Genomic DNA, 25,883 nt, shown 5'->3' with positions numbered 1-25,883 from the left:
AAACTCCTAGGGCCCTTAAGAGTTATGCTATATCTACTCTGCTTGTGCTCTGTATATGAACAACAAAGCCTGGATGACAGCACATCTGTTTATACCATGATTTACTGAATATTTTAAGCCCATTGTTGAAACCTACTCGGGGAAAAAAGATTTCTTTCAAAATACTACTGATCATTAGCGGGGAAAGAAAAAAGAAAAAATATATATTACTGATCATTGACAATGCACCTGGTCACCCCAGAGCTCTCATGGAGATTAATGTTGTTTTCATGCTCGTAACAACATCCATTCTCTAGCCGGTGTATCAAGAATAATTTTGACTTTCAAGTCTTATTATTTAAGAAATAATCTGGACAAGTAAATTGAAAACCTGCTGGGAGGACTCACCATTCTAGATGCCATTAAGAACATTTGTGATTCATGGTAAGAGGTCAAAATATCAACCTTAACAGGAGTTTGGAAGATGTTGATTCCAACCTTTGTTAATGACTTTGAGGTTTCAAGACTTTAGTGGAGGAAATAACTGCAGATGTGGTGGAAATAGCAAGAGAACTAGAATTAGAAGCAGAGCCTGAAGATGTGACTGAATTGCTGCAATCTCATGATATAACTTTTACAGATGAGTTGCTTATGGGTGAACAAGAAAACCTGGTTTCGTGAAATGGAATCTACTCCTGATGAAGATGCTATGAAAATTGTTGAAATGACAAGGATTTAGAGCATTATTACATAGATGCCGTTGATAAAGCAGTAACAGGGTTTGAGAGGATTGACTCCAATTTTGAAAGAAATTGTACTGCAAATAAAAAGCTATCAAACAACATCACATGCTGCAGAGAAGTAGTTTATAAAAAGAAGAGACAGTCAATGCAGCAAACTTTGTTGTCTTATTTTAAGAAATTGCCACAGCCACCCCATCTCAGAAACTACCACCGTTCAGTCAGCAGCCATCAATATCGAGGCAAGACCCCCACCACCAGCAAAACATGACTTGCTAAAGGCTTACATTATGGTTAGCATTTTTTAAATTAAGATATGTACATTGGTTTTTAGACATAATGCTATTGCACACTTAACAGACTACAGTATAGTGTAAACATAACTTATATGCACTAGAAAACCAAAAAGTTCAAGTGACTTGCTTTATTGCAGTATTCGCTTTATTGTAGTGGTCTGAAACTGAACTTGCACTATCTCCAAGGTTGCTTGTATTTACTATATAAGAAAGTCATGTGATAAAAACCATAAAGGAAGTATAATCATATGTCTCCTAGTTGGGGCCTCAGTAATGGAGAACTTTTGTATTGCACTTATTTACCAGGCACTATTTTAAGTCTATGTGGCTACATTTATTTAACCCTCATGACAACGTCATGGAATATGTATCATTAGTCTTATTTTATTGATGATGAAAATGAAGCATAGTGATATTAAATAACTTGCCTAAAGTAACATAGCTATTGCATACCCACTCAACCAAGCATTTAAATTCTTTTTAGTGTCTCTTCACATTTTCTGCTACTACTATTTATGGATATCCTATGCCTTCTGATGTCTGCCCCAAGTCAAACTCATTTTTTTTATTTTTTTCCAAATATTTTTGTATTGTTTCAGTGGAAATTTTGGGGATAGATTAGATGCTGGTACTTAATCTGTTACTGTGAACTGGAAATCAACACGTTTCTTTAGACAACATAATATAGGGGTTGACTTTAACAATGGTGAGATTATTGCTTTTGATAGGTTATGATTTATTGTATAAATAATAGAGTCATGCTATCTTTAGAAATATGTTGATAGATTCATGCTTTCCTTGGAAGATTACATATTTATTTCCTTAACTGGGCTTAGAAATTATTTCAGTTACCCACTTTTGACTGTTCCTGGGGCATACCATATTAAAACCTTTTGGGACTCGCCACACACTATCAGATTTACCACCTACCAAGTCATTATTGACCAAAAATGTATTTGAGTTTCAGGTCCTTAGGAAAAAATGCTTATATTAGAAGCAGGTCTTACTCTCAAAAGACTTTCAATGTTTTTTTAAAATTCTACCTCATGAATATCTCTTCTTGTCATCATTTTTCCAGCCCTACTACCATTTCCTTAATTTAATCCCTCATTGTGTCTCTTGTGAATTACAGTAGTAGTAGCTGCCTATTTTTTACTTAATAGCCTCAGTTTCATCCTCTCTCCAGCCTAGGCTCTGTTTAGGTAATTCTTAACTGTGTGTATGCATCAGATAACCTTAGAGAATTTGTTTGTTTTTAATACTGACATACTCTCAGATACTGTTTTCAGAATAAATTGGTATAATCCCATAAGGTTATTTGTCACTCTCCGTCAAAATTAAAAGTGGTCATACCCTGCATCTGAGCATTCATCGTTCTAGGAATTTAGACTACAGATAAATACTCGGACATGTGTACGAATACATAGGTACAAAGATGTTCATTTTAGCATTACTTATGTAAATTTAAATGTCCATCAATAGAGCACCAGTTAGATACGGTAGGATAGTTTTGATTCCGCAATACTATACAGCTGTAAAAAAATAATGAGGTTGATATTATTTATAATTTTCTTTGTGAGAAGAAATTTAATGAAAAAAGAAAGGAGCAGAACAGTATGTAAATTTAAACAGGTGGTAACATCTATGTATACATATACCTTTTAGTTGACAGTATTTCTGGGATCATACATAAACTGTTAACATTGGCTTTCTTGATGGAAAACTAGAGATCTGTAGTGGTCAAGATACTTAATTTGAATTGTACACCATTATACTGTTGGTTATTTTATTATGTACATCTATCACTTTTTAAATTTAAAAGCCATTGTTTTGTAGTGAACAACTAGAAACTGAAATTTTAAAAACATTCGCCTTTTGCAATAGCACCAAAAACATGTAATGCTTAGGTATAATTCTCAAAAAATACGTGCAAGATTTGTGAAAACTATAAAACACTGACAAAAGAAATCAAAGATCTGAATAAAGATGTATCATGTTCATGCATTAGTAGACTCAGTATTGTTAAGATGTCAATTCTCCCCAAATTGATCTTAGATTTAGTAGAATTCCATTTAAAATCTCAGCAGAATTTTTGTAGAGACTTACAAATTGATTCTAAAATTTATATGGAAATGCAAAAGAAATAAAATAACAAAAAGAACTTTGAAAAAGAACAGTTAGAATATTCACACTACCTGATTTCAAGACTGTAAACAGTAACTTAGTGTGGTATTGAAGAAAGGATAATGATAGATCATAGGTATAGCATAGAGAATCCAGAAATGGACCTACACACATATGGTCAGTTGGTTTTTGACAAAAGTGTCAAGGTAGTTCTTTGGGGAAAAGATAATCTTTTCAGCAAATGGTGCTGAAACAGTTGGATATCTGTGTGCAAAAAAAAAAAAAAAGAATTGCAATCCATATTTCACACTACATATAAAAATTAACTCGAAATAGACCAAAGACCTGACTATAAAACCTGCAGCTATAAAACATCTAGAAGAGCACATAAGAGAAAAATCTTTGGGACCTTTAGTTAAAGATTTATTAGATACAACACCAAAAGCATTACTTATAAGAAAAAATTCAACCATTGACACTCATCAAAATTAAGTACTTCTGCTCGTAAGAGATATGTTAAGAGAATTGAAAAGATAAGCCAGTAAAGTGGAAAATATTTCCAAATCTGATAACTGACTTCTATCCAGAATCTCTCAAAATTCAATAATAAGAAAAACAACCTAGTTTTTTTAAATGGACAGAATAGCTACTTCACCAAAGATGATAATGGCAAATAAGCACATGAAAAGAAACTTATAATCATTGGTCATTTTAAAAATTTGAGATTAAAACCACAATGAGATACCACTACAGATCTTTCAGAAAGCATTTAGAAATTTTATACATTGCTGGTGGGAATGCAAAATATTAGTCATTTTGGAAAGCAGTTGGCAATTTCTTATAAAGTTAAATATACGCTTACCATATGACTCAGTATTCCTTCTCCTGGGTAATTGTCCAAGTGAAATGAAAAGATAAGTTCACATAAAAATCTATACCTGAATGTTTATAGCAGCTGTATGAATAATTATCCAAAACTGCAAACAACTCAAATGTCTATCAACTGGTGAATGTATGAAAACAAATTGTATGGTAACATCTATATAATAGGATACTTCTCAGCAATAAAATGGAAGGAACTACATGCAACAATATGGATGAATCTCAGTAGCATTATACAGAGTCAAAGAAGCCAGATACACAAAGCTACATGCTGTATAATTACATTATACATTCTGGAGAAGGTGAGACTGTAGAGGCAGAAAACATATCTTTAGGATAGATGGAGGGACTGATTACAAAAGAGCATGGGGGAGTTTGAGGGATAATGGGACTGTTCTATATCCTGATTGTTCTGGTGGTTACATGACTATGCATTTTTCAAAACTCAGAACTTTATGTTAAAAACAGTAAATTTCCCTTTATATATTAAATTAGACCATAATCTTTTACAAATTAAAAAGGATAAAAATAAGAGAAGAGGAGTAATTGTTTCTCATACTTAATGAAGGGTATTTCAAAGCCTGACCAATATATATTTTGAGGTTTAGAAAACCCCAGACCAAAACACAGCCACAAGAAAAAATAAAACATTTATCGTATGGTGGAAATTTCAGAACCAGGAACCATAGGAAAATTTGATACAATCTTTGTTCTTATAGTTCAGCACTCTCTGCCAAAGCTCAAAGTTATATAATAATTGCAAAAAAAGTATATAAATTAAAATAAACTATAAAAAATGTTAATTTTTTTACTGAGATATAGTTGATAAGCAACTTTATATTAGTTTCAGGTGTACAACATAATGATTAGATAGATATATGTATATATTGTGAAATGATCACAGTAAGTTTAGTTAGCATGTTACCATACATTGTTACAGAATTTTTGTGTGTGTGAAGAGAACTTTTAAGATCTACTCTCTTAACAACTTTAATATGCCATAAAATATTACAAACTATAGTTGCTATGCTGTACATTACATTGTCGTGACTATATAACTGGAAGTTTGTAACTTTTGACTCCCTTCACCCATTTCTACCACCCCCTACCTCCCATTTCTGGTAACTTCCAGTTTGTTTTTGGTATCTATGATCTTGTTTTTTGGGGTGTTTTTTTGTTTTGTGTTTGTTTTGTTTTTCGGTTTTTGTTTTCTTTTTTTATATTCCGCATAAAAGTGAGATCATATAGTATTTGTCTTTCTATGACTTATTTCACTCAGCAGAATGCCTTCAAAGTCCATCTGTGTTGTCACAAATGACAAGATTTCCTTCTTTTTTGTGGCTGAATAATATTTCATTTTATACACACACACAACCCCCACATTTTCATTCTTTTTTTTATCAGTGGATACTTAAGTTGCTTACATATCTTAGTTTTTATAAATAATGCTACAGTAAATATAGGCATGCATATATCTTTTTGGTTTAGTGTTTTAGGTTTCTTTGGATACATACCCAGAAACGGAATTGCTGAATCATATAGTTCTTTTTATTATTTTGAAGTTCCTCCATAGTATTTTCCATAGCTGCACCAGTTTATAGGCATACCTCAGAGATATTGGCAGGTTTGGTTCCAGACCACCACAATAAAGCAAGTTGTAATCTCTTTGCTGGTGGAAGGCCTTGCCTTCAATTTGTAAAAAACACATCTCTGAAGTACAATAAAGTGAAGCACAATAAAACAAGATATGCCTGTATATTCTCACCAACAGTGCACAAGAGTTCTCTTTTCTCTGCATCCTCACCAGCATTTGTTATCTCACATTTTTGATAAATGGTGAGATGATATCTTATTGTGGTTTCGATTTGCATTTCCCTGATTGGTGATGGTGGGCATCTTTTCATATACTTTTTAGTCATCTATACAGTCGGCGCTCTGTATCCACAGTTTTTACATCCACAGGTTCAACTATCGTAGATTGGAAACAATATTTTCAATCTGTGTTTGGGAATCCACAGATGCAGCAGGTTGACTGTATACATCATTCTATGCCACTTTAGAGAAGGGACTTGAGTATCCTCAGATTTTCATATCCGCATGGAGTCCTGGAACCAATCTCGAATGAATACCGAAGGACAACTGTATGTTGTCTTTGGGGAAATGTTTATTTAGATCCTCTGCCCATTTTTCAATTGGATCATTTGGATTTTTGCTGTTGAGTTGTATGAGGTCTTTATATATTTTAGGTATTAACCTCTTATCAGATACATGATTTGCAAATATTTTCTTCCATTCAATTGATTGCTTTTTCATTTTGTTGACATTTTTCTTTTCTGTGCAGAAGCTTTTGATTTGATGTAGTCACACTTACTTATTTTTGCTTTTGTTGACTTTGCTTTTAGTGTCAAATTCAAAAAATCATCTCCAAGACTAATGTCAGGAGCTTACTGCCTGTGTTTCTAATAAGATTTTATGGTTTTAGGTCTTACGTTCAAACTTAATCTGTTTTCAGTTAATTTTTGTGTATGGTATGAGAGAGTGGTCCATTTTCATTCTGCATGTGTCTGTCCAGTTCTCCCAACACAATTTATTGAAGAGGCTGTCTTTTTCCCATTGTATATTCTTGGCCTCTTTGTCCTAAATTAATTGGGCATATAAATGTGGGTTTATTTCTGGGCTCTTTCTTCTGATCCATTGATCTATATGTCTGTTTTTATGCCAGAATCATACTGTTTTGATTACTATACCTTTGTAGTATAGTATGAAATCAGGGAGCTTTGTACTTCTTTCTCAAGATTACTTTGGCTATTGAGGTTCTTTTCTGATTAAATTTTTTCTACTGACTCAATCTTCAGAGGCAGGGAATGAGAATTTGTGTTTTTTAAAATCTTCATAGGTCCTTCAGAAATATAGCAAGGGTGAATGAAGTACATCTGCTCTTTCAAAAGACTACATTCAGTGTTACACCATTTTTGAAAGCTCAAAAACTAACAAAATTAAACTATCATCTAATGATATTTATATGTGATATGTGATAAAACTATTTTTTTAAAAGCCTAAGCATGGTATACATAAAATTCAGTAGAATAATTTATCAATCCTAGGGAATAGGGGAAGAGCTCATAGGTAGATAACAAAGTTATTGGCATCATACTAGTTCTTAAATTGAGTAGTCTTTTCATTGGTTAATTTTATTATTATGCTTTATAATAAATTATTTTTAAAGTAACAGATGTTACATTTAAAAAGCTAACAGAATGAATAGGATCACCTCTTTAGCTGTTGCTCATGAGGTATTTTTGAAACAATGGTGTTACTCTTCTGTTCAAATATCTCTCTCTGCGCATTACCTAGCATTTTTAAGATAATACCCAGATTTCTTTGTCCTAGTAAGGTGACCATATTATTGTCTAAACAGGTTTTCTCTTAAAAGTGAAAGGGAGTGCTATTAATAATTACACCGAGACAACATAAACCAGAAGGTATGGTTACCCTTCTGTAAGGTCCTCTGTGATTTGGTTTCTGCTGCTCTAGCCTTAGTTTATGCTTACACTTATGCTGTACCAACCTTTTCAGTTAATTAAAGAAGCATTCTTTGAAATTTCTGTTTCTTCACTTACATTGTCCCTTTATTGCCAGATTAAATCTTACATCTTTCTTTAAAGATTTAATATAAATTTTTGCTTCTCTACAAAGTTTTGCTTAACCAATGTCACTTTCTGTTCCTGGCTAACGTCTGAGTCCCTCTTCTTTTACCGCAACACCTGACCCTATATATATTTACTTTATCAGACCAATTATTAAATTATTATAGTTGATACTTATGTCATTTCATTAGATTCTTCTCTGAGGTCAAGGGATATATTTCTTTTTAAGCCCTGTATCTAGCACAAATCTTAAATACTGAGTAAACATCTGTTTGAAAAAGTTATTTTTTTCCAGTGGTTACTATTTTAAATTTTTATACATTTATGCTTTTGATTATAGTTCATACACTTGTATAAAATTATCTTTATGTTTCTCCATCTTTTTGTTGCATTAGTTTCATTTTTTTGTTGTTTTAAAAAACATACGAGCTCTATCTACTGAGAACAAATTTTGAAGTATATGATACAGTATTGTTAGCTATAAGCACAAAGTTATACAGCACACCTCTAGTTTAATTTATAAGCTTTTTTATAGTAATGTTCTTAAATTTATGTCATTTTTTGCAGTAATTTGCCAGTAGGAATTTTAATTATATGTATCATATTGTCTGGTATATAAATGTTTTTTATGTTTATGTAGTCAAAATTATCTATCTTTTCTATTATGTTTTCTCTCTTCGATGTCTTGCTTAGAAAGCCTCTCCACACATTACCAACTCACAAATATTCAGTTATTTTCTTTTTGTACTTTAATACATTGTCTTTTTTTTTAATCTTCAGAAACTATTTGCATGAATTGTTCATTTCACTTTGAATATCTCTTTAAGTGAATATTTTTCTCTCAAAATTATGGATGTTCCCTACATCACCCTTTCATTTACATTGTAATTCTATCTCCACAAAGTATTATGTTATTGTTTCTTAATGGTTTAGGAATGGTTTAGATGTTGTATATGTTGTTTGGATAACTGTTTGCCCTTATCACTCTATTCCAAGGTTATTAGCAGAAATTGTTCATTGAGACTTTTGAGCAGATCAATGAGATGGGAAGTGGCGGCAAGATCTTTCTTGGTATTACAGCCTACAATATGTTTGGAGAGAAAAAACTAGTGCAAATAAACTGTCTAAGAACAGGCCTGAGGTTGTGTGATGTAAATTTCTGGTCCATTGTGCCTTCTACTATACACCAAACCCCCTTTTGGAAATCACTATAAAGTGCTATTATGAAAAGAATATACCACCCTGGACTTATTTTTGACATATTATATATTTCTTCATACTCTTCTTTCAGTTGCTCAGAGTTTATAAGAAAGCTTGACAGTAAAATCCCAGAGTCTAGGACTGCCAAGGATTATTGTTCATTAGCCTTCTATGTAATCCATTCCTCGGGAAATCTTTTAATTTTTTATGACAGAAATTAACTTATTACTGTTTGAGATTTTTACCTTGGTTTTTCACCCTTCTAGTGATTTTTTTTTTATTTATAGTATAGTACACTTGCTAGTGATACAATACATTGGATGAGCTGTCATTCCTAAAGCACATGTAGAACTTAGGAATCTTTCCTCTTTATTAAAGAATTGTTTGTTACTTTATATCATTGATTTACTCTAATAGTTGTGCTTTTTTAGCATTTCCTCAAAAGAAAAATCACTGTAAGTTCTACTATTTTGCCATATTGGTTATTATTTAAATTCTTATACAGTAAAGCTGACTTATTTTCTTTTTTATGTAAAATTATGCATTTAACATGTATGGATTTATGCAGTCACCACCATAATTAGAATACGGAACATTTTCATCATCCCAAAAACTTCTTCATAGTTATACGTTTACCACATCTACAACTTCTGGAAACCACTGATTTGTTTTCCATCACTATAGTTTTGTCTTTTTTAGATTTCCAAATAAATGGGATCATACAGTATATAACCCTTTGGAGCATAAAGTCTTTGGCTGAGCATAATGCCTTTGAGATTAATTCAAGTTGTTGTGTGAATCAGTAGTTGGTTTGTTTTTACTGCCTAGTTGTATTTTATTGTATGGATACACCACAGTTTGCTTTATCCATTCATCTGTTGAAAGACATTTGGGTAGTTTCCAGCTTTTGGCTGTCACATCTAAAACTGATATGAACATATGTGTACAGTCTTTTGTTTGAATATAATTTTTCATTTCTCTAAAATAATATAATTGCTGGGTCTTAGTGCTAAGTATATGATTAACTTTATTAGAAACTGCCAAACCATTTTCTAGAGTGGCTATACCGTTCTGCATTCCTTCCAGCAATGTATGAGAGTTTCAGTTATTTCACATCCTAGTCAGCACTAGATATTGTCAGTTTTTTTATTTTGGCCTACCTAGTAAGTATGTAGTAATATCGTACTTTTAACGTATATTTTCTTAATGCTAATGATATTGAACATCTTTTCATGTGCTTATCTGTCAGCTTTATATCTTTTCCGGTAAAGTCATGTTAATTATTAATTTAAAAAAGCTCTTTTTTAAAGAGGCGATTATTATTCATATTAACCTAATCTAACTAAGTATGATAGAAAGACCAGTATTGGATATCAGAAGCAGAATAGTGTTTAGTTTGCTCTTTGCCATGCAATGTCCAATAAAAAATTTTTGATCACCCTTCCCCTTAAAGTCTTTTCCAAATAGCACAGTGAATTAACCTCAATTTTTTGCACAATTTTCAGAATTTTAAACATGACATATGTGTATGGATAAAATAAATCTACACATGCATATATTTTGCATACACATAATTATTAATTCTTATTCTCCGGTCTCTAATCAGATTTTATTTTTCATCCAAATTCAGTTTTTCTAAATTTAAACTAATTCTAGGAGCTTATCCTAGGGTCTTAATTTACATGGAACAATACAGTTCATTTTCAGGATACATAATACCATTAGCAACAAGTTGAACGATTCTCATTGATTCAATCTGCTTATCAGAGATAAAGAACTATATAGTTTTTTTTAATAGATAAAAGTAATTATTAAGAAAAAGGGCTAATAGAAAAGAATTTTTATGTTGGTTGAGGTAATGCTAACGGCTGTAGTATATTAATCTCAGTATCTCAGGGGTTTAACACAATAAAAAAATTTTTCTCGCTCCCATAACCATAAAGTACAATTAAGAGAAGTAAGGTGTCACTGCACCACCCAGTCATTCAGGGACCCAGTAGCTCCTGGGGTACTTGTATCCTGCTTCTTAACTACTTTTGCCCAGAAATGCACAATACATGTTATGGTGTCCTCCCAGGTTCAGAGTAATGATAGTCGAGAAAAGGTGGAAGGACTGGTGCTCATAGGTTAGGACAATCTCTTTTGGCTTTTACAGTTTATTGCTTGTCTTTCTTGTTACGTCTGTACTACAGAAAGGTGAAGTTGCTCAATAAATGACTTCTGGAAAGTTAAGATAACATTGCTATATGGATAAAATATCAACATGACTGATGTAAAGCCTGGAAAGACGAGTTCTGAATTTTCTTTTGAAGTACTATCAGCTACATTTTTAAATAATTAGACCTGTGAGAAAGCAAAATGCTTACTAATCAGTGGAAGTGAGCTTTTTATTTTAGAGTAATGCAGCGAAGCCCTTTTAAAGTAAACTTAAGATGAATATCAGTATATTAAACAAATTAAAGTGGGGATGCTCTATTTGAAATAGAGTGACCCAGTATCCCTCTCCCCTCATAAACCATCTCCAAGAAACTTCTGCAAAACTTTGTGGAATACAGTTTGAATACTCCCAGTATATAGTTCAATAGAAATGTTGAAGGAAAAGAAATGAGATCTGTGATGATTAAGATAAATGATATCACCAAAAGTAAGCTATTCTGCAACATTGCTTTTTTCCATATCTTAATTTCCTGTTGATTATTGTTAATTTGTATATCACTTTTCTAGTAATTTAATAATACAAGTTTTGTCAATTTCAAGAGAAATATTTTAAATATTCTCTTTTCCTTCCACGTAAACCACTTTACCAATGTACTTTATATTATAAATTAGAGATTATCAAAGTGTCTCAGTACCAGCAGGTATACAGTTTTGAGCATCTTCTAAGTATAGTAAGGTGATTTCTGTAGTATTAATGTTCATAACTCAGTAGTGTTTCGGTAATCTTTTCTGACATTCTGACATGAATTAATCATTTGATTATTAATGTTTAATAAAACCCTGACATCATCTCATTAGTGTTACATCAAAAGCAGCAAAACTCATCCCTCTAATTCTGATGAGTGATTTTCAGTGCTGAGTAGGCACATGAGAGATATCTTTTGCTTAAGTGATCCGAAACCTGAATTTTAAAAAATATAACCAACTTAAACTCACAACTAGTTCCTATACCATCTCATTTACTGATTTCTCTTGATTTATTCTCTACATATATTCATCCTTATGGTTTTCCATCTATTAAGTAGAAAAGGTAATAGAGACTCTATAATGATGGAATATCATACTATTAGATATGGTTTATTGCAGTCAAGATAAACCATGTATTCAAACAAAAATGTAGTCAAAGACCTTTCTGGAAAGAAAATTTCTATGTTATGATTCTTAATTATATTTTCTTGAATTCTGTTGTCTCTCTGAAAAATAGGGACGAACATTTCACAAAATAGGAATTTGATGCCACTAAAAAATGAAAAAGTGCCCATCTCCATAGTAATTAGAGAAATGTAAATTAATATCACAGTAAGATACTACTCATATATAATAAAATCACCAAATTTAAACATCTCATGATATCAAGTATTGATAAAAAGAACATGGAGCCACAGGCAATGTCAAAGACTACTATATCCAGGCACTGTAGATAACAGTTTGATACTAGCTACTAAAAAGTTAAACATACACATAACTATATGACCCAGCAATCTTATTCCTAGAGCAGTAGTTCTCAAAGTATGGTCCAGGCACCACTGGGGGTTTCCAGTAGAGGTCCATAAAATCACACTATTTTTATAATAAGAAAATGATGTGACTTGCTTTTTTCACTTTTATTCTCAGAAATGTACATTGGAGTATTGGTGTCATATCAAAGAATATACTGCAACTAAAACAACATGGTGTAACAATGCAAAAGTAGATACGAAACTCCAGTTTGCTGTTAAGCCACGTGTCGAAGAGATTTGCAAAAATATAAAACTACCATTCTTCACACTGAATTTTTTTTCTTTTAGAAAATTTAGGTTTTTTTTCAGAAATGTTATGATATAAAGTTTCTTTTTAAATTGTTAATAAATATTGTAAACATTTATTAGTTTTAATTTCTAATATGGTAATATTGATATATAGCTCATATAAACAAAAGCCCTTTGGGGTCCTTAGTAATTTTTAAAAGTGTAAAGAGGTCCTGAGAACTAAAAACTTCAAGAACCTCTGCACACCAGTGCACCAGCAGACATATATAAGAATGTTCATAGCAACATTATTCATAATGCCCTAAAACAAGAAGCATTGTAAAAGGTCATCAAAATAAAATCAGTAAACAAGTAGGAAGATACCCTAAATATTATACAGGACCAGAAAAACTAATGAACTATAGCTACATGCAGCAGATACAAATCTTAAACATAAATGTTCAAATGAAAGAAATCAGATTCAAACTAATACAAATTGCATGACTCCAGTCATATAGTGTTCACAACTAGGCATTATATCCTCAGTGTATAGGGATGTAGACTTAGGTGTTAAAATTTACTGACTGCCTGATAAATCAAAATAGCCGTTACCTTTACAGGGGAGAAAAGTGATTATAGTTGACTCTTGGGATTAGGGATGCCTACACACACTCATACATGCCCCACATTCAGAAATCCAAGTATGAGTTAAGTTGGCCCCCTGCATCTGCGAATTCCCAACCACAGATTGAAAATACTGTTTTTCAAACTCATACATAACAAAGAGCAAATTGATAGTTGCCAGATGGGAGGGGGATTGGGGAAAATGGGTGAAAAAGATGAAGTGATTAAGAAGTACAAACTGACAGTTATATAAAAATAGTCATGGGTATTAAAGTATAGCATAGGGAATATAGTCAATAATATTGTAATTATGTATAGTACCAGATGGGTACTAGACTTATCAGGGTGATGACTTCATAATTCATATGTCTAATCACTAGGTTGTACTCTTGTAATTAATGTAATATTGTATGTTGACTGTAATTGAAAAGTTTAATTTAAAAAAAAAAAAAGAAAATGCTGTTTTCCATTCACATTCTGTTCACTCCCAAGATGTAAACCCCAAGGATGTGGTGGGCCAACTGTATTTATTGAAAAAAAATCATGTATAAGAATTCATGCAGTTCAAGCCTGTGTTGTTCAAGGGTCAACTGTATAGTGGGAGAAAGTGCTGGCAGTGTTCTATTTCTTGACCTAGGTGGTGGTTACATAGGGTTTTCTCTTTATAATAATTCATTGAGGTTTGTAATGTTTTATGCACATCTCTTTATGAGTGTTGTATTTCACATTTAAATGCTTTAAAACAATTAGTTATAAAATTTGAATGAATTTTTAGATTTCAGATATATGTCCTTTTAAAAATCTGACTAAACAAAGTATTCATGGTAGTACATTTTTGTTTAAAACAGTTATTTGGGTTTATATTTAGAATGATATGTTGGTTTGTCTTTTTTTAACCAAATATGATTTTATATATTCTCCTCAATTCTACAAAAATTTGAACTTGAAACCTTATTGTAAGATTAAAAAGTATGATAAATATTGTTTCTTAATACTGTGCAAATGTAAATTATGTTTCATTTGTTTGAATTTTTTAATTTGATACAGATAGTCGTACAGGCACTGCAGTGTTCCCATTACTCGATTCTCTGGCAGTTGGTGAAAATTACTGATGGTTCTCCTTCCAAAGTAAGTAAGAATTTCTGTAGACAGAAGAGTTATTACTAAAATAAAGTAACCTTACTTAATTTATATTTAATAATTTATTATCAGTTATAATTAATTATCATTTTAAATATATAATCGTTATTGTTATCAATTCTTGCTTTATCCTATGACTAAATATATTTTACGTCTTTGGAAGGTAACCAGTCCTTAAGCAATAGATATGTAGCCATGTTTATACACAAAGTTAAAATTCTTGTAATAAATAACTATTGTAGAAACCACAAGAGCTCTGATAGGTGACATGCTATAAAATATAGAATGCTGAAAGATAATAATATGTAGCTTCCGGTTCTGTCATTATGGCACTTTGGGGCTCAAACTAAACGAACAACACTCATTAAAAGCAACTCAAATTATTGGACAAATTTTTAATTTTTAATCAGTATATAACCATGCAAAACAAAAAAAAATACAAACCAGAGATTAAGGGAAACTACAATCTAAAAGAGTCAGTGGAGCACTGAAGCCTACTTAACATTGAGGATCTTTTCTAATCTAGACAAATCCTAAGGCCCTTCCAAGGTGGAATGTCTAATAAGTAGCACATCTCCCTAATAAAGATGGGATCCTAAGATCCTCTCCCAGCACAAGGGTAAATTAGAAATAAACCTACACCAGCTCCATTCTTGGAGGAATATAGGAAAAACAGCCTATCTTAAAATTTGTCATTGATTAAAAGGGAGAAAACAGGTCTCCCATGGAAGTTTATAACTGTGAGCTGGCTTTTCACATAGATTTCCACCCTAAATTCATAGAACTTCAATAGTCCATTAAAAAATAAAAAATGAGATTTTGCTTTAAAATATTCTGTATCCCTAAGCACCTATCAGAATCAAATATAAATCCTTTCTAAAGGAACTTGCCTCAAAGAATTTTCCACAGATAAAATTTTAAGGAAAGCTCATAAAAAAAAATCACTCAACTAAAAAGAAAACAAGAAACCATGAATACAGCCATGAAGAGAAGTAGACCAAAAACAAAAAAAAATACTTTATACATTGAAATTATCTGACACAAATATAAAATCAGTGTTTCAGTTGTTTCATGAACTGAAAGAAGCTTGAACATATATGAGTAAACACTATTGATAAAGAACCACATAAAAATATCATGTTTACATATCCCTATCTTAACAAAACAGAAGCTATTCAACCAGTACAAAAGGTTAATAATATATTCACATACAGAACCAACAGCTTGATACAGAGCATTCTTTTCTAGAGAAAGAATTTTTTTTTTATCTTTTTTGATTAATAATTGTAGGATTTCTCTGACTTTGGAAAGTAATTGGAGTTTTTGTTTTTATTTAGAAAGATCATGATATATTTATTGTTTAGCCTCCTGTTTTTTTCTATTTTATTGACAATTTCAGTCTTGAAAAGCAAAAATTGAGATTAACCTCCTTTTATTAGTTAGAAAAGCCACTTTAAAACTGCATTATATTTTCATGTTTTTTTAAATGTTCTTTAATATGGTAAAATTAAAGGAGATTGAATATCTGTAAGTTAAAAATTTGATAACATAGTTAACTTTTATTCTGATTTTTTCATCGCTTTGGTTTTTATATGCATTTTTTTTTCCACTGAGATTATTTTGGTTTTCTGAGTTTTTTTGGCTGCATGTTGATAATTGCACTTTAGTAAATTTGGAATAAATACTTGCCTAAAAACTTAATATAATGGTTAATTTGTCCATTAAATTTAATTTAATTTTTGTTCTTTCACAATTGCATTGATAACTGGAGTGAGAATCTCTACCTTTGAATCCACTTATTGCAGAATTATTTTGAGATTCTTTGCCTTTCTATTTTAATTTTAGTCTGACATATTCTAATAAAAGATAACTTTATTTTTGTCATTAATCATAATACAGATTTTGTGGTTGTCATTGTCACAATAACAATGCTGATTTTGTGGCCAGTACTGATTTTATTTATGCTAGAAAGAGTGCTGCAGCATCTTTTAGGCGCTTTATTATTCAGTTGATTTCTATTGATAGGTTGTTTTGCATTTGTATGTATATGAAATTCTCCTTACTTAGATGTCTCCATTATTCTCACTTTTAAGTTGTTGATAATCGTTTTATTCAAAATATATTTAGTAATCTTTATGTTCAGTTGTGTCTGAAGTTTAAAAGTGGTTCTCTAAGTGATAATCTTAAAGCACAAATCTTTAAGATACATGCAAACTTTAAAAATTAATCTTTCATTGCTAAGATTCCTTCTTTTAAAATAATTATTTTAATGACTCATGTGTAATAATTACTGGTTTAGGAATTTCCAAGCTTTTTAATCCCCTGTGTGATATAGGATGTCTTTGAAAATAGAGCCACATACATAATAAGCTTTCTATACGTATAATCTATATTGTTAACATCCCACTTGATAAGATACCAACTTCCTAACTATAGTTCCAGCCACATCATTAACTTGTGTAAATAACCTTGAGGCAAGTCACTTAAATAATTTTAAAGCAGGTAATTTATGTCAAAGCCTTATAAAATGCTTTTCAAATATTAATAACAACTAAAAAATCACCTATCGGTGTTTCAGGTTACTTATTTAGAAAATTGAAATTTGTGTTGGGCCAACCTTTTCTACCTGTAAAATTCTGCAATCTATGGTATTGATTAATGATCACTATATTGAAGATGTCTGGATAGGTATACATAACAGTGCTTACCTCTAGGAAATAGAAATTCTCTGGGGACAGGCGTAAAAAATTTACTTTTCGCTTTATACCTTTTGATACTGTTTTGAAGGGTTGTTTTGTTATTGATATTTAACAGTGATAATAGTTTTATCACAAAAATTAATTTCAAAAAACTAGGTCAAAAACTTTTAGATTCTCCATCGTAATCTTAGGTTTTGGTTTATCATATATAACTCATAGAATTGTTGAGCTTGAATAAATGCTAGAAAAATGCTTAATGTGTTCTTTATCTTATTTGCTACAGTAGCGTTATTATTTTGTTCATAAATGTAATATTAGAGCTATCCGGAATTTGAAAATGATTTGACAAAACTTGTTCATTTTAGATAAGCCCTTGAAGGGAGCATTGTTGTCATTGCCATTGATGTTTTACATTTTGTAAATCACTTTAATATAAATGCTCTAATAATTATTGTGTTGATAATATGGAATGAGTCATTTAGCTAGTGAGGGAGCTAGCTAGCTGACCACTGGTTTTCTCTACTCATTATTACGTTCATAGAAACTCATTTAAACCTATGACTTGGTCACTTACATTTTTAGTTAATAAATTAGGCTTATTAGTTTGGGGTGCAAAATATAAGGTAGAATGGTGTTTGTAAATTTGGGCTCTCACTTGAGTACGTGTTCATTGTAAAAATAAAATAAAATTTTTGAATTTTACCACCTTTAGATAACCACTGTAATATTTTGATATATTTTCTTTTAGTACTTTTTTTTTTACATATTTTTCAATCTTATTGAGATTATAATATACTTACAATTTTGTCTCCTCTTCAAGTAACATGAGATTTCCTTCAGTTATTAAAAGATGTTTTATAGATAATTTTTTAATGCACACATGTAGTCCATCGTGTAGCTTATGCGATAATTTCTTTTATTACTCAGCTTTTGTGGATGTTTAGGTTGTAAACATTTTAACTAATAAAATTAATGCCATGATGGGCATTCTGGTGCAAAAATTTGTTCTGTGTTTTACATTGTTTCATCTTACATTCTTGGAAATGGGATTACTGGGCCAAAGATCCTGCATAATTTTGAGGTTTGATATATATTACCAAATTGCTTCTTAGAGTACTTTTTAAGATTTATTTTTCTTCTTTATTGTTATAAACACTGTCTTTTAGGAGATTATGGATAGTAGTTATATTCGAAGTTTAAATTCAAGTCATAATTTAACTCTCAACAGTAAACACTATTTTGTATAAAATGAAGTATATATGAGAAGACTATATCAAGAAGAGGATTAGGTCTTTATTTGAAATGGAAGTGCACTAGGTTTCACCAATGGGTATTTCCTCTGTTACCCTAATTTCCAGAGTTGAAGCTCTTTGGCAATCTCACAGGTCATGTTCAGTATACTTTGTTCCGGTGCCCTCTAGTGCTGGTCTTGTAGAAGCAGCCTTCAGTTTATCTTCTTTGTAGCAGAAAACATCCTTCTTCCTTCAGCTCCTTATGGTCAATATACAAAGACATTTAAAGAGCCAGGTAAATAAGAGTTAGGGCTGAAATAATGCCCCTATTGCCTTTTTCAGCCTGGAGATCTAGAATTTATCTTCACTTGTTTTTCCTACTGGGAGGAGCTGTTCTTCTCTGTGTAGTCTTAAATTTGCAGTGCTCTCTGCCTTACTCTGCATGTTCCTGTTCTAGACAGCAGTAGAGAGGGCCTGGGGCAAACAATCGTGCCTTCTGGTCCCTGGCCCTGTTCCTTTTTTTTTTTTTTTTTTTTTTTAAGTCACCATCCCTCTGATAGCTACAAGTCAAATTATTATTGAGGTGGTTAGCTGCAAAATTTGTTCCATTACCCTCTTGACTGAAGGATCTGCTCTGCAAATTCTAACTTGTTTGCCTCCAGACTAGGGAAATGAGGTGCTGGGGTGAAGGTGACCAGACCCGTGAGGAGACAGACACATTTAACCTTTCTGTTCTTCATATAAACACACATTTCTAGGAACATACTAGAAGTAGGCTCAAATGTAGAAAAATCTACACTCTTTTACACTTCTTCCTTTTCCCTATCTAGTCCTTTAAATAGCTGTGAATAAGAATGTTAGCTCATTGAAGTCCTTGTCCCAAATTCCTGTAGTATCAAAATACCTGTAGTTCCTCTCTCTGCAGAGTTAACTGCTTTGGGAGGAGGAAGGAATGGGACCAAGAGTGGAAAAGAATAGCTTTCCCTCTAGGAACAAATTTTTAGTAGTGTAAAACCATTTTACTTCATTCTTTTCTTCCAGAATCTTTCCCCCCTACCTTTTATTTCTTGAGAATTCTGTCCTCAGTAACTATCTAGTTAGTATTAAGCCTTTCTTTTGATTGTTCCGTGACTTCAGAGTTGTTCTTTGATAGTTATGTTTCTTTTAATATTATGTCCTATCTCAACTGCCTGATCGACTGGTCTAGGAAAGTTAGGGAAGAAAGATCCAAGTCTTGTCATATATTTGTTTCTTGTTCAGCTCTAAAAATGTTCTTTAAAAAAATTTTTTTGACATACAAAAGCAGATGGCAGTTTATACCAGATTCTGAAGTTCTCCAAAATTTTATCCAACTCTAACATTCTAAAAACCACTGGAAGCCAAAAGTAAATATTTTCAACTTAGAAAAGAACTTACAAGTCATGATTCCAACATGCCATTAAGAATGTTACGCTGTGTTTACTACCCTATTCCTGGGCCTCCGGTTTTGAAGCTTGCTTTCTGATAAGAAATACCCACCTACCCTTTGAAGAACAGCATAAAGCTGCCTCAGTATCACTAGCCTGTCCAGTTGGATGCCGTTTTTACTTACACAGGAAGAGTGGTCTTTAAAACACCTTATTTATAAATACTCAAAACTCCTTAAGGTATTTGATACCACATGATCTAAGTAAGGAGCCAGGACTGAGAAGATGTATTCTAAATAACAATTATTATAAATTAAAAATGTGTTTTAATCAGAGGCCTAAAGCAACATTAAGAATATTTAAACAAAACAATACTTCCTGCTTTCTTGTACAGAGATAGAGATTTTCTCCACCAAAATTAATGATAGACATTTACTTTCCTATCAGGCCCTTTATTTGAATAGAAAGGAAATAGTTGTCTTACCCTGTTTACTATCCCCTAAGTGATATACTAATGCATTTTCCTTCCTAAGTAGGTTTTTTATCTTTAAAATGTTTTTTCTAATGACCGTTCTGTAATTACTAAGTATTTGTTAAGTAACTTCTTATCGTCGAACCATTTTATATGTATAAGAAGCCCCGGTTTATAAATAGTGTATATTTCCAGCATTTTGTGTGTGTGTGTGTTGGAGCATAGTCTTTAAAGTCAAATCTAAGGTCAAATTTTGGCTTCATTTCTTCACCTTTAAACTTCACTTTCCTAACGCGATATTCACTGCTGGATAGGGTTGTTGGGAAGATTAAATTGAAAAAAGTATTTTAGTGAACAACAACTGTTGTTTTGATGGCATTAAATTGCAGTCCTAATCTAATCTTCTCCTGGACCAAAACCAAGAATCGATACTAAATCAACTATTATCTAAGACTAGAGGAATATGTAAATATGCTTGGGAGCTAGTGTAGGTTTGGGATACAGCATGATAGATTTTGTCCTCCATGTGTTATGGGAGAATAATTTGGGAATTCAGGTCTCTCACTTTGGCTCTACCAGTCACTACTTTTCCACTGTCCCTCTTGACTCCTTTATTTTTCTTCATCTTCGTACACTACAGGAAAGAGACATCAGAAGATGTTTTGGAACTACAGTAGGCAGCTTAAGGGTTCTTGAATCATAAGTGAGTGGATTAGCCTTTGAGGCAATGGCAGGAGTCAGAAGGTGGAGATTCAGATAGCCAAGAACAACACTGAAAACTAGGTATACATTTGGGGTTTAAATATTCAGTAGTTATTTTACTGTGTATTCACAAAAGTAATACATTCTGTTCTTACCCCCCAAAAGGGAAGCTTGTAGCAGTTTTTCATACAAGAAAGCAATTTCAAAGGTAGTATGTAGGGTTTACCCCACCACAATGCAAAGGCTTTTGTCTCTTCTCACTGGTGTGGTCCAAATGAATTTAGTTTCATCTATTCTTGTCATATTTAATATGGATAATTCAGTTAATCTGAAAAGTAATTTAATGAGCCTTGTTATGTGTTAGTAATGGTGCTAAATACTGATAAACATAACACAGTGTCGGCATAAGAAATATCCAAACATAATAGAGAATTTTTACGAGTTTATTTGAGCCAACTGACAACAATTGCTGGGAAGCAAAATCTCAATGGATTGAGAAAATGCTCCTGAGAATGGCAGATTTGCAGCTTATTTTTATACATTAGAAAAAAAGAAGACATAAAGAGAGGTTACATGGACTCCATTGGTAGTAGATTAAGGAGGCAGGAGAAACAAAGCCAGGAAGTCTCTGGATTTGGATAAAAAGGCAAAATAGAGAAACATACTGCTTTTACATTGGCAGGTATAGCATAGTTGATAACATTTATAGCACATAGAGATGATATTGGGGGAGCAAGATAACAGTGAGGTTCTATGGTCTGTTCTGGTGCCAGGCTATTGTGCCTTGAGGGGTCTGGAAAAGATTACACTGACATTTCAAAGGTATGTTATCTTAGATGCAGAAAGATAATAGGCTCACTTAAGGTTAAGATTGACCTTTGTCAAAGAAGCTACAGGCCTAAGACGTGACCACCTTCCATGACCCGCTTTCAGTTGGGAATTTATGTTCAGACCATCCTACATGGTTATTTTCAGTCTATAAGTTTGTAAGGCCTTCTCTGAGCTTATCAGGTTTAGTATGGGCCCCTTTTTCTTTCACAACAGTTTATGCCTACAAAGAACTTTATAGCCTAGTACAAACTGGGCAGACTATAGCCTGTGGGCCAAATCTGCCCTGACTTTTTGTAAATAAAGTTTTAATGGAACACAGCCATACTCATTCATTTATATGCTGTTTAGGGCTGATTTCATCTAGTGAAACCAAGTGGCATAGTTAACTAATTATGACAAAGACTTTAAGGACCCACAGAGCCTAAAATATTTACTGTTTGACTCTTTACATAGAAAGTTTGCCATTCTCTGGCCTAGTAAGGTAACCCCTTGGTTTTGGTTACCAGACTTTGTCAATAACCCTATTTGCCTATTCTGGGTAACTACTTTGCTTTTGTGTCCCCTTTTTATATGAAAATTGATCACTACATTTTTAACAGGCTTTATTTTAATATTCTAAGATCTTTGACCTGGTTTTAGGGCCTTATTTTACTACTTTATTCTGTTTTATTTCTGCCTGTTCTAAAAATGTATATTTGTAAGATGGTGTTGAACTAGTATTTTGCAGTTACTAGTTTTTCTATGGCTTCAGTTTCTGCTTATATTATCTTAATGGTATTTCTTAGCTGTGAATAAAAAAACAACTAAATCTGGTCTTCCTCTAGACACAAAATTGTGATAAAAATGAAAAGGAGTCACCCATTTAAAATCTGTATGTATTTGTGTAGGAATTAAACTCTCTTCTCTTTCCTCACTGACTACTATAATCATATTGACATAGTTGGCTTTTAAGAGGTAGTCTGCATTTAATATCTGTTGTTCTTCCCAAGATATTAAGGTAAGTTTCAGCTTTGGCCTTTGAGAAAAATTCTAATATAGCTTATATGATAAATTTACCATCTCAACTGTGCCAGCCTTAATAAGGTTCTTCATTGCTGAGATTTTGCTGACCAAGGTGAATTTTGAAAACATCTTAATGCCTTGAAAGAGATTTATCTTTGTCACTAGATCACTGATAAACTGAAATTATTTTAGCCCTTTCACATTTAAGTGTATTAGGTTTCCGTCTTCTTGGTTTCACTAGATGAAGCAAAAAAGAAAAGAAAAGAAAACTTTAGCCAGGTTAGTGAAACAACTTATAAAATGGATACAAAAAAATGTAGGCAAGATCTTATCATTTAAATCTCAGTCTAAAGCTATCATCTGACCTTTTTGAATTTTTTCCTTAGCTACTTTAGGAAAAAGTACTCTTGTTGCACAGCCGCTTTCTGAAAATAAGGAAAAATACTTGTTTCATTTAGGAAAAAGGATTTGAAAGGAAACACTATATACTTAGCCCATATATAGCTTGTGTGGACTGAGAGAGAAAAAGGAGTAGATTACTCCTCTATTCACTTTTTGCCTTCATTGTTTACCCTTATAGTTCAGGTATGCAGTATAGAAAGATTTACTAAAAATTTTGTGTGTTCAAAGTAGTAGAAGTACTTTATAAACATTCTAGTTTCTTAAAATTGCAATTTGGATAATCTTGGCTTCTTTTTCAGCGTCTATTGAGCATAGACTCTGGAGGCAAATTGTTCTGGTTAATTAATTCCTCTACTCTAGCTATGTGTCTTTGGGCCTGCATTTAACATCTCTGTGCCAGTTTCTTCATATGTAAAATGGGAGTGATAATAATATCTATGCTCATCATAGTAAGGATTAGTTAAATTAATATGTGAAAACCTTAGAATAGTACCAGTACATAGTAAATGCCAGTAAATGTTAACTTTATTATTTATTATTAAATTCTAGCCCAGAAAAATGAAATAGTGCATATAAAGTGCTTCTATTCTGTGTAAATTAAGCATATTTAATTTTTTTCATAGTGACTGACAACTATAATAGCAGGAGAGAAGGTATTCCATGCCAGAATATATGGACCGTAACAAGTTTTCTCACAAGTGAAACAGTCAGTGATTTCTGTTTTAAAGTAGTTCAAAGTAAATGTGCTAATTTTTGCTATTTAGACTAAATTCTTATCTGCCCTATTGAGAATGTTTTTAAATTTTCTTATTTTTTCTTTTCCTTTTAAACATTATCTATTTTTATTTTTCAGGGGTCATTAAGAATAAAGCCCACTCTATGAAACTTGTTTTAATACTAGAGTTTTAAACTGGCAAATTCTTAACCTTTTAAAAATTTGATTTGATATCCTCAAAATTTCTAAACATACTACCACATGTCCCAGTAATGGCTGCCTACCTTTTCTTGAGAAAATCAGTTTGGGGAATCATAATTCCAACTATTTAAATCAAATGAAATGTAGTAAGATGCCAGCATAATGAAGTTGAAAATCGTGGGATGAATAAAAGCACATTCTGAAATCCACAGGAACCTAAATTCAAAGGGATATACTATGCGAGATTAGCTGACTCTGTTAAATATATAGTATCTGTGCCCATTTAGCTAAACCTGCTGGTATTTGTATTTCTCTCAGTGGAATTGTCTATGTAAAAACATCCAAACCTGTAGGGAATTTTTATAAGAGTTTATTTATTTGAGCCAAACTGGGAAGCAAAATTTTGTTCCTGCAAAAGACAACTTTGCAGTTCTTTTTATACATTTGGAATTAGGGAGGGAACTTAAGGAAGAGTACAAGAAGGTGGGATAAAGCAAGGCAGGGCAAACTCTACGATTGAATTACAGAATGGTTAACAAGATTATGTGCTTCCTTGATTATGGTCACACTTTAGGGCTCTGAAAAAGAGGATTACTCAGGCATTTCAAAGGTGTTTTAACCTAGATGCACAAGAACAGTGGATAGGACCTGCTTAAGGCAAACATAAATCTTTTTATCCCCACCATGACCTGTCAAGTTAGGAATTTATGATCAGATCATTCTGCAAGGTTACTTTATGTCAGATTTATTAGAGACCCCTTTTCATCTACAAAATCTGATTACAATTAAATTGACTTTCTTGATCACTCAAATAATAATTAAGTTGCATTCAAATCTAGGGCAAACTTTGCTACTAAAGAAGGCCTCCAGCTTCTGCTTCCTTGGTTGCTTCCTATTTATTTAGAGTTTCTTTAAATACTACTACCGATTAGTCATCAGTAGACTGCTTACTTAGTTGTGATGTTAAATTTACAGCTCTTCAGATGAATTAACAAGTAACAATCTCTAAAATTCATCTCTAAAATTAAATTGTTACTTTAACATGTTGCATAAGATACATTTGCTTTATGATTGACCTTTAAAGGAATCTTTTGCCTCTAACTCCAAAGATAGCTGGTTCCCTAGACTACTTCTTTGCATACTAACCAAGAAATTTAAGGGAATAAAGGAACATTTATACCTCCTAGCATCATTTTTAAGCTCTGTTTCTTGTTTGATAAAATGAACGCATTTCACATTTGTCCCTAGGATTATGGTATCATTTAAATACTTGCATTTCATTCAGTAAATACTTACTGAACAGCTACCATGTGCCAAGCACTATTCTAGGTACTAGCAGTGGAATAGTGAACATCCATCCTTTGACTAACGGGAGATTTGCCAGTTAGCTCTTATCTGTTCTGATTTGAGTGCCTAGGAGTTAATTCAGCAGAAGCACAGAATGCCATAGAACCTCAGAGAATACATAGTTCAGACTTCTTGTTTATAGATTGTAAAAATCTGTAATTCTCAGACATAAAATAATTTCTCTAAGGCCACATAGCTAGTTAGTAGTGTCAGGGAGGAAAAGTCATCCTCTGCTCTTTAAGGTTCTTACGGCTGGTCTAATCAAATTGACATGGGACAGATTAGCAGAGAAAAAATA

General features: G+C 32.2%; 1 protein-coding gene across 1 annotated transcript in view; it reads left to right on the top strand.

The window, feature by feature from the left end:
* STAG1 (stromal antigen 1) overlaps positions 1 to 25,883 on the top strand; it is a 335,236-nt gene that overhangs the window by 260,211 nt on the left and 49,142 nt on the right. Inside the window, exon 22 of the mRNA XM_023538374.1 lies at positions 14,484 to 14,564. Coding sequence (XP_023394142.1) covers positions 14,484 to 14,564 — 81 coding nt within the window. The remainder of the gene's footprint in view (positions 1 to 14,483; positions 14,565 to 25,883) is intronic.

This window comes from Pteropus vampyrus, unplaced genomic scaffold (genome assembly GCF_000151845.1).
Source record: "Pteropus vampyrus isolate Shadow unplaced genomic scaffold, Pvam_2.0 Scaffold220, whole genome shotgun sequence".
Lineage (NCBI taxonomy): Eukaryota > Metazoa > Chordata > Mammalia > Chiroptera > Pteropodidae > Pteropus > Pteropus vampyrus.
Note: the sequence above shows the minus strand (reverse complement) of the source record. Positions and strands in the feature narration are given on the sequence as shown.